At 39.5% G+C, this 15,382-nt stretch overlaps 1 protein-coding gene across 6 annotated transcripts in view; it reads right to left on the bottom strand.

Annotated features, from left to right (window-relative positions):
* ADARB1 (adenosine deaminase RNA specific B1) overlaps positions 1-15,382 on the bottom strand; it is a 964,894-nt gene that overhangs the window by 325,285 nt on the left and 624,227 nt on the right. For all 6 annotated transcript variants that reach the window (XM_078680556.1, XM_078680553.1, XM_078680555.1 and 3 more), the window contains one exon: positions 12,135-12,161. Coding sequence is in view for 4 of the 6 variants with exons in the window: in XM_078680552.1 (XP_078536678.1) it covers positions 12,135-12,161 (27 nt within the window). In the remaining 2 variants the exon portion in view is untranslated. The remainder of the gene's footprint in view (positions 1-12,134; positions 12,162-15,382) is intronic.

The following is a 15,382-nucleotide window of genomic DNA, read 5'->3' as shown; positions in this document are numbered from 1 at the left end:
GAACTATTGTTCGGCACTAGAATGCACATCCAGGATCTAGATTGTCAGACTTCAGGGGTAGAAGAAAAACCCTTTGATATCAAAGAACGTTTGGCTGTTTTACAGGACTTAAATGAAACAAGAAGTCTGAGTAATATAAAGTTAAAGCCAACAGCCACTGAAGAGAAACCACCTGTCCCAGCAAGACCTGTCTGGATTTCAAAGCTTGGGGATCTAGTCAGAGAGAAGATCGTGGTGAAGAAGGAATTTGGGCCTTCTTACAGAAAAGCAGTACCTGTCTTAGCTGTTAGCGGAACAAGATCAGTAGTACTATCGCCCCTTGCTGGTAAAAAGGAGAACAGAGTTGTATCCATCGACCTGGTAAAACCACAATCATGTGGCCAATATTAAGTAGTAGGCCCAGTGGACTCCCAAGAAATAGCAGAAGACCAAATCTTGCTACAATCCAAGAGGTTCAAACTGAGAGACTAATCACTTTTGATAAACCTGCAGGAAATAAAAAAAGGTCTATGCAACAAAGCTATTGAACTTGTGCCTCTTGAAACCCAAATTGCAACAGTTTGTCAAGAAACACCTGTCTACAACGATGTAGCCTCAGACTATGCTAATGAAACAAAGAAAAATGTAAAGACAATTGACAGAACTGCATCTGGCTACTTCATCAATTTCGATGACTTTTCTGATGATCCAAGTGAACATGAAGAAACGCCAGCAACAAAAACTTTCAAAGACAAAGTAACTGAACTCTTTCATCAACTAAAAGAAACATATCTGATTTCACCATGGATTGAATTTTGGATTCTGTTAGGTGTACTTTTCCTCCTGCTTTGGCTCATCATGGTTTTATGTTTGGGAAAATTAATTGAAGGAAAATATAGTACAATGGACACAGCAAGTCAGAACATCAACTTGGTCCTAAAGCCTACAAGTCATCTCACATCGAGAAAAGAGAACTGTCATCTATGAACATCACAGCCAATCCAATACCCGGAGGGGTAGCATGGGACAAAACGGATTATGAAATCTATGGCCCGATTGAGCTCTTGAAATATCCACACCAGTTCAAGGTTTCATTAAGTGACTTTGTAAAACCAAGTACTTTCTCTGATGATTGGGACTTTGAAAATATTAATAATATGATGTCAGATTTAGTAATGTCAGCTAAATTCACAGAACATGATTACTTGCAGGGTTCATCAAATTATGAAGAAATGTACTGTTATAATCATTATGGTCATCACTATTTGCATAAATCTGCTCAACCTAGAAATGTTTTTAATTATAACCAATGGGAACACTGTGCAACACCGCCTAAAGGCAGCTCGAAAACATTATATGAGAAATTCCCATACTTCTCAGGGTTTAACACAAGTGATGCAGAAACGTTTTATTTTAAAATGTTAAATAAGACAGGAATAAAAACAATGTTGACAAATACTAAATTGATTTATTCTGAAACATTTTATGAAAAAATGACTACATTTGGTTTTAAATTTTGGAAAAACATTGAAACAAAAACCATCTGGGTTCAAAAGACTGGCAGGTACAAGGTCTAGAAGCATTATTTAGAGCCTGCATGATCCCAGAACAGATAGTATTCCTGAATGACACAATTCAGCAAACAACCTGTCTTGGTTTAGCAAAGATAAAAGACTTAAACAAACTGTCTATTCCGAATCCCATGCCTGATAGTAATAGCACTACAGATGTGGAGATAGACGTATCCCATATTTTACACCAAAACAGAACAAATCCTGATTGGAAAAAATGGTTGATCTGGCCCACAGACACAAATAACTGTCAAGATAGATTCCTGAACAAAACACAGGGGTTCATAATGACAAGGCCAGACCCTAGATACTCCCAGAGACAACATCCAGGGATAGTTACAACATACAGTGTAGGGAAACTCTGCCTCGAATGGCTACAGAAATCCACACTGGCTGAAATTAAGCAACACTTGACTTTACTTAAAGACGGTGCTGACTTGCGTGATTTCATACTGGGACCACGCAAACAGCGTCCAAAACGTTTCATATACGCCGGTATATACGATGCTTACAACGAGGCTTAGAAAGTAACACAAATTGAAACAGCTGAAAAAATACGAGAAATTGATCGTATAAATTTGGAAAAATCACTTTCTGTAGTGGACAATGGGTTAACGACTCTATCCTCCAGAATATATATATACTGGACAGCATTGTATCATCTGCTATTGATATAATACAGCAGGATTTGCTAATGTTACAACATGGTCAGTCCCAATTACGTTCTATTGTACAGCTAGGCTGGACGTTGCAAAACCTGCGTTCAGGCTACCTGCAATGGCGTTTAATCAACGTAACGTCATTATTCTCTATCTATAACCTTACTGATAAACAAATCAGTTTGGCACAAAAAGGAGCAGACTATACGATTCTGAACATTGAAAAACTTGAGAGATTACCATTGACAATGTCAAAGAGACCTGTCATTGAATGGATAATACATGGAACGATTACAATCCCAATAACAACTTTCCAGTTTAAGTATTGCCGAAAATATATACCAGCAGGCCTGTATGAAAGGTTGGGTAAAGGATACATCAAGTCAACATGGAAATTACCTTATACACACAAATGTTATAGTGAAGGGAAAAAAGAGGTATTTATTAGTGGTAACAATTGCAAAAAATCACTAAGTGGTACACTCCTGTGTCAAGGTATTAACTTGCATGGAGCCTGCGAAGGGTCTTCAAATAACCTTTCATGTCACCTGCACGGCACTCCTGCAACACAGATAGAGCCATTTTTTAGACAGCTTTCCAACGGCAGTTATGTTCTAATAAGTGACCACAGCTGTTGTGGCATGGTGCCAGGAAAAGCCTATCTCGTGAGCGTTAGTTCCATGGTCACTTGCAGTATGCAAGTATTGTATCCAAACAGCAATCCAGACATGGAGGCGGCAATATGGCCTTCTTTGAATATCTCTTCTATTCGAATTGATAATTTAAGCAGAATGAAGTCCATTCTTTTACAGACAAATGTGCCTTTAACCTCGTCCAAAGAGACGTATGATCTGCAAGTTGCAAGGACAGCAGCAGAGATACATTCCCTATTATCAACAAATTGCCCCGTGCATTTCGTAGAAATGTTAGGTCAAATCTTAAACATGTCTGATACCAGTGGCATCGCACATGTATTTAAGACAATTTTTTCGGGACTGTTAGCACCCTTTGAAACAGTACTGGGCATTTTCCCGTATTTTGTCCATTCCTTTTTCGGCGGCCTGCCTCTTCTTTTGGGACTCGTAGCAGGAATTTGATTTTTGATCCTTCTGCTCCGATATGGCAAGCCAAGCCACAGACAAAACTCCAGCTACAATGGAAGAAACGATCTTAGCAATACGCTACCAAGACCAGATCACTAGAGTCCTCGGATTGGCCCGGCTAAGAGATCTAAGTGCAACCTGGTTTCTTTCATTCAGACCAATCTGGCAAGATTGCATCTTACCTGTGCTTCGATGTATGCTATGCGGAGAAGAATGCGTGTTGGACGTCTGTCTTACACTACCATCAGCAGTACCAATGGATATCGATACTTTGCTAGGTCCGGTAACGACTCATGCAACGTGTTGTCCCCAGCGGCTACCTATTCTGATGACGGCATTTGTTGAGACTTCACCATTACGAGTAGGTGGCGGTGAAGTACGAGAGGAAAGCATTTACGAACTTGGTCGAACTTTCACCCGATGTTGTAGACCAATTTTTTGCAAGCCTGTCTGATATGATGTTCTCTCCAGTCAACGAGAATAACTTTTAAAAAAACGAGCACACAGCGTTCCCTGAACTCAGAATTCGGCCTTCAATTTTGATAAACAAAACTACTGAAAACATTTGGAACTATTTTTTCCCCTGAAAACGAAATTATTTTTTCTACTTCCAAAATATTTACCTTTTTTGGCACACAGTGATCTGCTTAAAGTAGAACTATTCTTAGAGAACAGAGCTTCTATTTTTAGAGACACTAGAGACGATATTTTACCTCAGCCTCTAGCACATGTACAGTATTGTATAAATATGTGATCAAATGGTCTCGACCTTCTTTTCTGTATTCAGAGCCATTTCATGTGTAATTTTCGCAATTCATTCAGCCAATATATATATGCATTTAACTGAATGATACCACTGATTAAAAGACGTACAGTACCAATACTCATTTTCGTGTATACACCATTTCAAATGCAATTTATGTATTTTGGGGTGGGTTGGAAAACACATGCATCGTTATATGTTTAATATTGCTTAGTTTTTAGTAATGATGGACATTAATACGTGGAGTGGGTGCTGTGTTTCTATCTAGGACCCTAATTCGATATTCCCGATTTACGCCCTTATGTGGTTATAATAAATAATATTCTTATAAAGGCATAAGAATCATATCCATATTTAGTAATAGCCCATGCAGTCCAAATACGGCAAGGCTACTCCCCTAGACTCCTAGAAAGTACAACGCGTTCTTTAAACAAACCAAGCCTCCAGCAGCACGGGAATTCCCCCTGCTTTTGTTTTGATTTGCACAAGAACTCCTGGAGTCCAGAAAGAACTGTTAGTTCTTAGTGACGTCTTATGTCCAACCTTACGTCAAACCCGGCACCTTTCAGGTATAAATATACCAACGTTGCCTTAAGCAAACAGACGGTGGTTTGGAGCAGAGCGGCTATCTACTTGCCAGACGTCCAGCTGATGCGAGAGCCGAAGGAAGCCGACCCTCCCATTTGACGCACTGAAAGAGACGCTGTCTTTTTCTCCAGCCGAGAAATTCCAGCTCCAGTGTTTCCAGTCACCCTTGCGGGTTGCTGGGAGATCGAGTGCTGAGAGAGAGATACAAGACCTCCTACATTCTAGAACCAAGGTACGGAGCTGACTAAACCCTTAGGAGAATTCTTGATTCAGATTCTTGGCAAAAAAAAACAACTTAACTTACACTGCAACTTACTTACTCCTTCCCACGTATTAGGCTTAGGTCAGGTACACCGGGGTAGGCGTATCTTAGAAGCACCAGTTGAGTACGTTAGTCAATGTTTTTATGTATGTATATATTTTATCAGTTTTAAAGTATCATATGGCTAAGAAACCATATCAATGCTTTTACAGTATTATTTCATAATACTCCTTTTACTGTACGCACTTTACTTCATGATAAGTATTGCAATTGCGGCAATTCAATTCTCTTGCATGAGAAAGAAGACTTCTCAATAAATAACACCTTTTATTGAAAACGCCCGTCTCTCTATTTCTCTGCACTCTGGTGAAACTAAGTATGCACGATTGACTGAGTGAAATAGTTGTCTATTGTTTTCACACGACTCTAGAGATATACTCTTTATTCTGAGGGAGCAAAGTTATCATGTTTATGCGGTTGTCAGAAACTAATCCCTTCTTGTCTAAATCTGGAGAGTTAACTCTTTCCTGAACATTCGAGAAAGTTTCTAGTGACCTCTGAGCTAGCTGGCAAAACTAATTAAGTCTAAAATAGTCAGTAGAGACCTAGATGACCTCAGTCCTACGTCTACACTGCTGTTTATATTATTCCAATGTGCAGAGCCTATTGGGAATATAGGAACTACACTACAATACAGTGCAGTTGAAACGTTCAATATAACCCAGGTTAAGAACTTATCCATAGGGGCAAACTGTTATGCTTTCTTTGCTTACCCATTAACCTGTTTATAGCTATCAATCAAAACGTGTCCCAGGACATACTGCTGTTTCTTTCCATTACTAGTGGGTGCCCATTCTGCTTTTGCTCAAAATCATTCAAATCTAGCTATGTATATAAAGGACTCTTGTCTTCTAAATAACAAGTATAGGTTCACAGGAGAATGTCTCACTAAGTGCACCAGGGACCCTTATTAACCTGCTTCTTTTCCTGATGTGTTTCTAGCTAACCTTTCTATGTGACCCCACAACTAGTGGATGAGAATATGGCTACAGATTCTCAAATTTTCTTTATTGACAACACAAGCAAAATCACATTTCAAAAATAAAGCATTTTTACAACAATAGTAAAATAAAGAGGAAAATTGAAGTACAAAAATTCCTTGAAAAATTAATCAAATAAGAAAGAAATCCGGAACTATTCACTGATCGTAAGTAGGGAACAAGTTACCCCAAATTTTATCAACTTTCTTCAGAGAGCCAATCCCTCGAATTTTGGCAGTTGAAAGTTCCATGTCATATATCTCATTTACCAGTAGCCACCATTCGGTTACCACTGGTGACGACTTAGAGATCCAAGCCCTGGCAATTATCAATCTTGCACAGGAAATTAAGATAAACATTAAGTCCTTATAAGTAGCAATATTAGGTTGTATTCCCAGAAGTATCATCTCGGCTGAGATTTTACCAAAAAACAATTTATGCTGTTTCAGCACTTTCTCTATTTCGTCCCATAATGTTTGTAAAGCAGGGCATGAAAAAATTATGTGTACTATATCTGCAGCTAGTAGGTCACATTTAGGGCATTTTATACGTTCAGGTAATGCACTGTTCCCTAACCACTTAAAGAAGTGAAACGGCGTATAATATAGCTGGCATATGGTCTTATAAGATTGAAGTTTTAAGCTAGAAGAGTTAGTTAAAGAGTTGCTGTTATGTAAAAAAGTTGAAATATTATTTGAGGAAATGGGCAATCCTAGAGTAGTAGTCCACTTCTGTGCTATTTTAACGCAATCATCAGGTTTAGATAGAATAAGACATTTGTACCCTAAGCTAATTAATTTGCTTTTTGTTTCTCCGTAAATGCAAGTCCATATTTCTGAGTCTGAAATTTCCCTTAGTTTCAATCTATTCATGAAGAAATCTCGTATCTGTGTGTATTTGAAAAGAGCATTTACAGGTAGTTTATAAAGTGTTCTTAAGGTATCAAATGTTAAAAAGCCTGTAGATCCGTATAAATCGGAAAGGTAGTTTATACCGTGATTAGCCCAATTTCTAACTATCGGATCGCTAAAAATCTCAGGTAACCCCGGATTGTACCATATGCTTAGCTCAGGATGATAGAACGTAGTTTTATTAATAGCCATAATAGTATGCCATATGTATACTACATCTTTCGCGGTCTTAAACTTCACTCGTTTAAAGTAGTTTGGGTCGTTGCTTCTAGCTAAAAATTGTACAGACTTTGCGCCTAACATAAATTGGTGATAGAAATATGGATGGTTAAAAGAAAAAAGGCTATGTATCCGACCCAGGAAAGAAGCATAAAAATAGAATTTAAAGTCGGGGAAGTCGAGGCCACCTTTAGTAGCTGTTAACTTGAGAAGAGACAGAGCTCTGCGATTTTTCTTGTAACCCCAAATGTAGCTGCCTAAAATACCGTCCACTTTTTTAAAAAATAAGTTGTTAACGTATAGCGGGATGGACCTAAACAAATACAAAAATGTTGGCAGAATGTTCATTTTTATAAGGTTGATTCGTCCTATTAAGTTTAAAGGAACCTTGTGCCATTTTTTAAGGGTCCCTATTGTCTCCTTCAATAGTATATCGTAGTTTAGGGTCATAATTTCTTTTAAGTTGGATGTTATTTTAATACCCAAGTAGTTCGCGGTGTGGCAAACCCCCAAAACTGGAGCCGGGAGCTTATAGTTGACAACGATCTGCGTTTTATTTAAGTTTAATTTGTACCCCGAGACCAAGCCGAATTCGTCGGCTTCTATGGCTTTAGGTACGTTGGTTGTATAAATAGCAAGGTCGTCTGCGTAAACAGTAATTTTGAGGGAGTTATTGCCATGCGTAAATGGTATGATACATTCTTGGGTCTGTATTGAGTTAATAAAAGGCTCCATTGCGAGAGCAAACAAGAGGGGGCGACAGGGGGCACCCTTGACGTGTGCCTCTTAGAACCGGGAAACTATTGGAGGTTAGATTAGCATAACATATTTTTGCATTAGGTGAGTCATACAGGGCTTGAATCCTAGTGAGGAACAGTTTCCCAAAGCCTATCCTCCTTAGTAAAGCCCAGAGATGGTCCCACCCCACTCGGTCGAAAGCTTTTTCTGCATCTAATAGCACCATACCGAGTGGGGAGGAATTGGTATTGGCAACGTCAAATGCAGTAATGGCAGTATTAACATGTGCTGTCGTATCTCTACCCATCACAAAGCCGTGTTGGTGTTGACTAACTAGTTTAGGCATTAACGGGGCTAATCTCATAGCTAGTAGTTTAGAATAAACCTTGGCGTCAGCATTTATCAAGGAGGTGGGCCGATAAGACCCGCACTCCGCAGATGGTTTATCCTTCTTTAAAAAAAAGATTATTTTTGGGATTTTGCCTGTGTTTCCGATTTGGTTAATCACTGAGCCAAGTGTAGGTAGAAGTTCCTCACTGCAACATTTATAAATTTCCATTGGAAGTGTATCATCCCCTGCGGATATACCCGGTGGGAGTAAAGAAATAGCCATTTGTATTTCGGATAGTGAAAAATGTCTTTCAAGTGGTTCTATTAAGTCATGTTCCCTATCTCGTGGCCAATTCTTAATAAAGTATCTTTGCGTGGTCTCTGCTGTAGGGGTAGTTTCAGGTGTGTAGAGTTTACTATAGTATGTTACGAACTGTTGTAATATTTGTTCTGGTTGATTGTAGCTAATCCCGTCCGCCCCAGTAATGCTTTTTATCGTGGAGTTGGCCCGGTCTTCAGCAACCTTATATAAGCAAGAATTTTGCCAACTCTATCACCACTTTCGTATTGAGACTGTTTGTATTTGTGTAGTTTCAAGCTTATTTTTCCTCTTAAAAAGGTTTTAATTTTAGACCGAAGGGTGGTTAGTTTTAATTCCAGTAAAGTTTTATTTTTCGAGATTCTCCCCACTAAGTTCTCTTGTATGATAGCCTCGGCCAAGTGTTCTTCCATTGCCCGTATTCTAGAGGTTATTTCCCGAGTCTCATTTTTTCGTTCTTTGTTTTGCCTCGTAATAAATTGTTGTGCGAACCCTCTGATACTCGCTTTGCATGCGTCCCAAACATAGATGAGGTGTGCTGAATTTAAGTTAAATTCTAAAAATTCTTTAATATGTTTCTTCAGTTCTGAAACAAAAAAAGTATCTATTAGCAGGTAACTTGGAAAAGAAAATAGCCTGGCAGCCGGTTTAGGAGAAAGTATATTAAACCGTAATATGATGGGGTTATGGTCCGAAGTGACTTTTGGGCAGATCTCCATTTGACTGCCCACAAGAACCTGATCTGTCGTCCAGGCCATATCAATGCGGGAGCACATTTGATGAGGGGCAGAATAGTATGTATAACCTGCAAGTGTCGGATGTAAGTTCCTCCATACATCTTTTAAGTTATGAATGCGCGATAGCTCTAAAATAGCTGCCCTAGTTTTACGCATACGCTGAGATGGATTCGTCTTGGTAGTGTCCTTTTTGTAGTTCATTACGCAGTTAAAGTCTCCCATCATTATTATGTCTCCTTCCCAATCTAAAAGTTCAATATTGAGCCGATCAAAACCCCCCGCATCGTCAATGTTAGATCCGTACAAGGCACATAGTACGTATTTTACATTCATTAAATTAAGTTGTGCTATTGCCCATCTACCGGCTTTGTCAGCACCAGTTCTAAGTACTTCTATCTTCAGAGTTTTCTTCTTAAGTATAGCAACACCCCTTATTAGTACATTCATAGAGGTACAAGTAATCAGTTCATATCCCCCTAGCTCCATCAGCTTACGGTCCTGAAATCGAATACGAGTCTCGTTTAAGAGGGCAAAGTGAGGGTTATACATCTTCAGTTTTCGAAGACTAGTTGTCTTTTAATGCTGTTGTTGAGACCAGAGACGTTCCATGCTAAGCATTTTAGTTGATACATTTATTCAGTTTTATCCTCAGTAAGCAGTGCCTATTACATTTATTATTCAGGTCTGTGCATGTGAATGTGCTTGTGCTATCGTTTTCCCCCTTATTACCCCTACCCATTCCCCCCTCTTCCCTCTCCCCTAAAGCTTCTCTCCCTGCTCTAGAGGCCCCACCCCAAGTACCTACCCGGAAGCCTCCCTCTATCTTCTGCTGCCGTTAAAAGGGCAGCGGACCAGAGAGGTCTCCCCGTAGTCTCCCCCTCCGTATTAAACTGGTCTACAAAATCTCAACCAATCCCCACCCCAAAGAAATTTTAATTTTCATAAATCAAAGTGGTCGCTCATGGCATTCAGATTCTAGTTTCCTGTACAATTAGCTACATAGATTTAAGTATCCATTTTTGCCATAAGTTGCTCTGCATCTTTGACGTCATTGAAGAAATAAGCGTGCCCTGCTTTTATAACTTTAAGACGTGCTGGTTCCTGGAGATATGCTGTAGCCCCCTAGACTTAAAAGGGTCTATCAGTTTCCGCAACACCCATCTTCTGTCCATAGTAGCCTTGCTAAGGTCTGATTTAGCAAAGAAAGTTATATTATCACATGTGATAGGTGTATTCGGTCTGGCTTTCAGTGAAATTGCCTGTCTTAGCAGATAATTGCCGAAGTAAGCCAGGATTGGTCGAGGATATTTACTCTCTTCATTCTTGGAAAGAATCGGTAATCTGTGTACCCTTTGGAGTTGGCAATCCCAGTCCCAGTCAGCCAGGTCTGGGAATGCTTTTTGAAAAAGTCGGATCAGGTAGGCTCTTGCGTCGGAACCTTCAGTCCCTTCAGGTATTCCAAAAATTCTCAAATTCTGGCGCCTTTGTCGGTTCTCGAGATCCTCTACTTTGTTCTTCAAAGTGTCTATATCTTCTACTGTAGAAGCAGTGGTAGTGGCCTCTGTTTCCTCAACGTCAACGACTCTCTGCTGTAATTCTTCAATATCTTTAGTAACGCCACTAAGCTTGTTAGTGACTTCCTGTAGGCAGCTATGAATCTTACAATTATCCTCCTTGAGTTGGCGGAAATGTTGTTGGGACTCTTCATGATGGACCATTAGTGTTTTTAAGATTAGGTCCAGAGATGAGGAAGTAGTCTCAGTTTGAGAGGCGATAGGAGAGAATATAAGAGATGTGACAGGAGATGTATTGGGTGTACCCATAGTAACTGGTGTGATCGGTATTGTAGTGGCTTGGTTGCTTGAAGTTATAATAGGTGTAAGCGCTGCAGGTGTAGTGTCCATCGAAGCCATAGTGATAGGTGCCGAGTTGGAGATTGAGTTTGGAGCCAGTTCTGGACTTAACAAGGCCCCATTGCGAGGAGGGGACTTAAAAGTATTGTCTTGTAAGTTGTCAGCTTCTATGAAATGGTTTCCTGGTAGTACAATTGACAGCTTTTGTGAACCCCCTTTGACTTGCATCCACTTAAGTAAAGGGCTCTGATCTTTAATTATATTCCCTCCTATAGCTCCTGTAAAGGGTCTTCCCTTTCTTAGCTCTTCCTTTTCCTTTCCCCTTTCTTTTAGTAACAGTAGATTTCTCTTTTCTTGTTTGGGATCGGGGATTCTCAATTCGCTTGCCTGTCCCTTCTTCCATTCCCTCCATCCCCTCCTTTCCTACAGATCCTCATATAAATATTACCAAAGTATTCTATATTTCAATTACTTTTGACCCACAATGCACACAGCAGAACAGACACTTGAAACTATATGCAGATGTATTTAAGGTAAATGTCAGCAGAGTGGAGTGGATGTGAAAGGGAAAGAACAAACATCTTGTTGGACCACACTCAATTTTCTACTTATTTTTTAGTAAATGGCATCAAGAGGACCAAGTGAACAACTGAGTGGCCAGGTGTCTAGTGCAGGGGCGAAATGATTATAAAAATAACCATAGTCATGGGATGAAGTGAAGATGGCACTAAGTCCCACAGTTTATGACTCAAAGTATTACTAATATAAAACAAAATACTAAAATGTAAAACGTTAAAAAATAGTAATTTAATTCCAGACTAGGATCCGGAAATCACCTAATCTACTGTAAATTGAGTATAGTGCATATCTTTATGGGTATTTGCCACAACTACATGAGTCTATACAATATAATACAAATATGTAACCTCGACTTCACTGGCAAAGGTCTGGCTAGTATCATAATAACCAAACACATGTCATTTAAAAATCAATTCACACATATACCAGAATGTATTTAATCTGCTCATAAAACATCTTCATATTAGAAATTAAAATGATTACCTTCAGTCATTGGTTTAAAGCTGGCACCTGGAATAGATTGAAAAAAATATATCGTCATATAATATTCATTTTTGAACAACCAACATACATTTCACTTCAATTAAATCTGGCTTGGTAGAGTACTGTTTAATGAATCACTTGCCACAATCCCAAGGCTTTTCCCAAGGCTGAGTGTATGAGTTACCTGTGCAATCATGGGTGCATGGCACCTTAACAAATATACTTTAAGGAAGGAAGACATGAGAAAGCAGGTTAACAATACTGTAAGGAGAGAACAACAGCAGGGCCGTAACGAATGTAAAGGGCAAATATCACATATTAACAAAAGCCAAGGCTAAGCTCACATGAAATAAATAACTGTACAAGCAGCAGTTTTACCGAAACATCAATGCAGGTATGAGCAACTCTTGTGCAAAAACGTTAAGTGTAGGTGATGGATTAAGAAGCACAGCAACAAACCATAAACTCATCCGAAGGTAACACCAGTTTAAAAACACATTTTTCTTCCTACAAGCCAAATAGCTCCCACTTTTCTGGAGTTGCTTTAAGAGAATCCTCCCGTCCTCCCCTCAACGCTGTTCAAATGTATGAACTCCAACGGTATCATCATCAATGAATACTCAACAGGCTGAAAGTAATGCAAAACATGAAATCTATTTACCAGCAGGCTAAATAACGATGCCCTCATTGGTGAATTATTTCACCTGTTTAAAAGTTACTGAGCAGTGATATGAATCCTAAACTGTGCTCTCTAGCTGCCTTGGACTTAACTTATTAGTGTACAAAAAACAAATTGGATTGTTTTCCAAAGTATTCATCAACATATTAGATTAATTTATGTATTTCAGGTATTATCTATGTCCTGCTCCAGTGTTAAAAAAAGTGCCACATTTCCTACGTATGTTGTCGTGAGACCAGTGTGCACAATTGCAGGTCCCTAAAATTACAATGTCAAAGATCTCAAGCTTAAGATTACTGGCCATCTAACAAGGGCAAATCATGACTTCTGCAACTTTTGCTCACGTACAGAGGGAATGTGGCTTAGCTGTTGGGGCAAGGCTGTCCTTTGAAAAGCATGACCAAAGCTATTTTACATATTTAAAGACCGGTCATTGTTGGCTTTTTGTGAAAAAAGATGGATCCCGAAGCAGCAAATGACATAACTGATAGATTCATGCATTTTATCTATAATTTGGTCATTCATTACATCAGGAGCATAATTCTGCAGGGTGGGGGTGATAAATGGAATTTGGTAATTGTGACATTAAATCACAAACAGCCTGACTTTTGATATCCAAAACGGTGCTGCAGTTCCATTTACTACCAGTAGTACTGGAGTCCTGATGAACGGCCTGACTTCGGAGTCCTTCTAAGAAGGACTGGGTGGCTGAGCAGTGTAAAACATTGTACCTAGTATCCTACGCACAGGTCATTGCTTCGAAATGGCCTTAGGTCAGTGGCGTAGATATTATCTGTACACTGATATGGGGGCCATATACATGCCAGTGTAATATAAGAGTTATCCAAGGCTGAAAGGATGGAATGCATACAGAGAAGGAAATATCCTTTGAGTTTCCTTCAAATAAAGGATATCCACAGTTTTACTGCCTTCACTGTCCCTACTTTGAGATATTGCATGTGCAGATTTGTCAGGTACGTCAAAAATGTAAATTTCAGTGCTCATATCTGGTTCCTCTTAAAACACTAAAATTCATGCTACATACGTATTATGCATATATCTAAAAGCAGTATCAGTCATGCAAATGCACCTAGCAACAGTATGCATTCACTGATGTCCTCCATTAATATACTTCTCCATCTACACCCCTATATCCTACCATAGGGCAAAGAGATGGATTTATGTTGGTTTCAAAAGCAAATGCGGGCTACATAGGTAGGATACATAGTTGGAACGAGAGCAGAAATCTCTCTGCAGCAGCATTGTTGAGCTCCTTGTTACAAGACAGGCAGTAAGAACTTGCTCTCTTTTCAAACGTCTGATGAGAAGTGATGTATACAGAATGGATAAATGGATATTCATAATCCACCTACCCAATGAGTGGCACTGAGGATCACATCTCCTTGTGCAAAATCTATAATTTTGCTGCCCTTTTTCTGCTTTGGTGTGTCTGGTTTAAAGCAGTATTAATGTAGTCCCTTCTTCTAAACACTCTTCTATAACGGATGCTGATGTTATGATCCACTTGGACCATACTTATCCATTTAATTTGCCATTCTGGACATCTACAAGGTCCTGGGGCTCCGAAGGCTTACTTCCTTTCCCATTTGGCTCACAACATATGGCTTCAGCTCACTGTTCACTGCGTGTTGGTGCTTAGTGGCCAGCAGGATTGCAGCTGAACTCGGAGACGTTTCTCAGTCCAAGGCAAGGAGCACTTCTGAGATTCCATTCTCCTTCGTTGGCAGAAGGACAGCTTTGCTTTCTGAACGCTCGGGCATCCGGATTGTAGCAACAAAAATCAGTGTGCATCTGCACGCCTCCAGAATCAATGTCCTCCCATAAAACACTACAACCAGGACTCCTGTTCTTAGGTTTACACTATAATGGTCTGACAAACATGCCCATAGGAGCAATATACCTTCACACAGAAGAATCAGGGGCTCTATCCTGCACATGTTTAGTGCCCATGAACCATGCAAAGAGGTTTTTTGAGCTGGTTTTGGTGAAACTGTGCTGCCTTTAGTACATATTTTATTATTATAATAAATGTATGAATTAGGGTATAAGATGTAGACAGTGGAGCTAGTACTTACTAGTATGTGCTTCAGATGGTGGAGTTTCAGCAAAAAGGGGTGTATGGACCAATTCTGAGCCTCAACACTGCATTTCATACATCCCCAGTATCCACAAGTTCACCTTTCATTCCTACAGCTTCTATGTCAAAAAAAGCTTGGGACTTATGACACCAAAGGCAGGCTTGCTATTTCGCAACACTTGTAAAAACACATAGTGACCACAGTTAATGGAAACGTATTGAGCTGTACTTGTTCTTGCCCCCACAAGACAAACTCACAACAAGAGTGCCACTGCACAGACAAAGGGAAGAGTTATAAGCAACTGTCACAAATACCCATCAGGAACACAGCCCTAGCACTTAAAAAAAAACCTAAAGATATACCTTAATGCTTGGTAAAAAGAAAAGCTTAAAAAAGGCCTAAAAAAGTAAAAATCCCGCAGACACAACCCGACAACGTAAAAAAACAAACGTTATTCTTATTCTGAACTG

This window comes from Lissotriton helveticus, chromosome 3_1 (genome assembly GCF_964261635.1).
Source record: "Lissotriton helveticus chromosome 3_1, aLisHel1.1, whole genome shotgun sequence".
Classification (NCBI taxonomy): Eukaryota; Metazoa; Chordata; class Amphibia; order Caudata; family Salamandridae; genus Lissotriton; species Lissotriton helveticus.
This window is presented reverse-complemented; position numbering and strand designations above follow the sequence as displayed.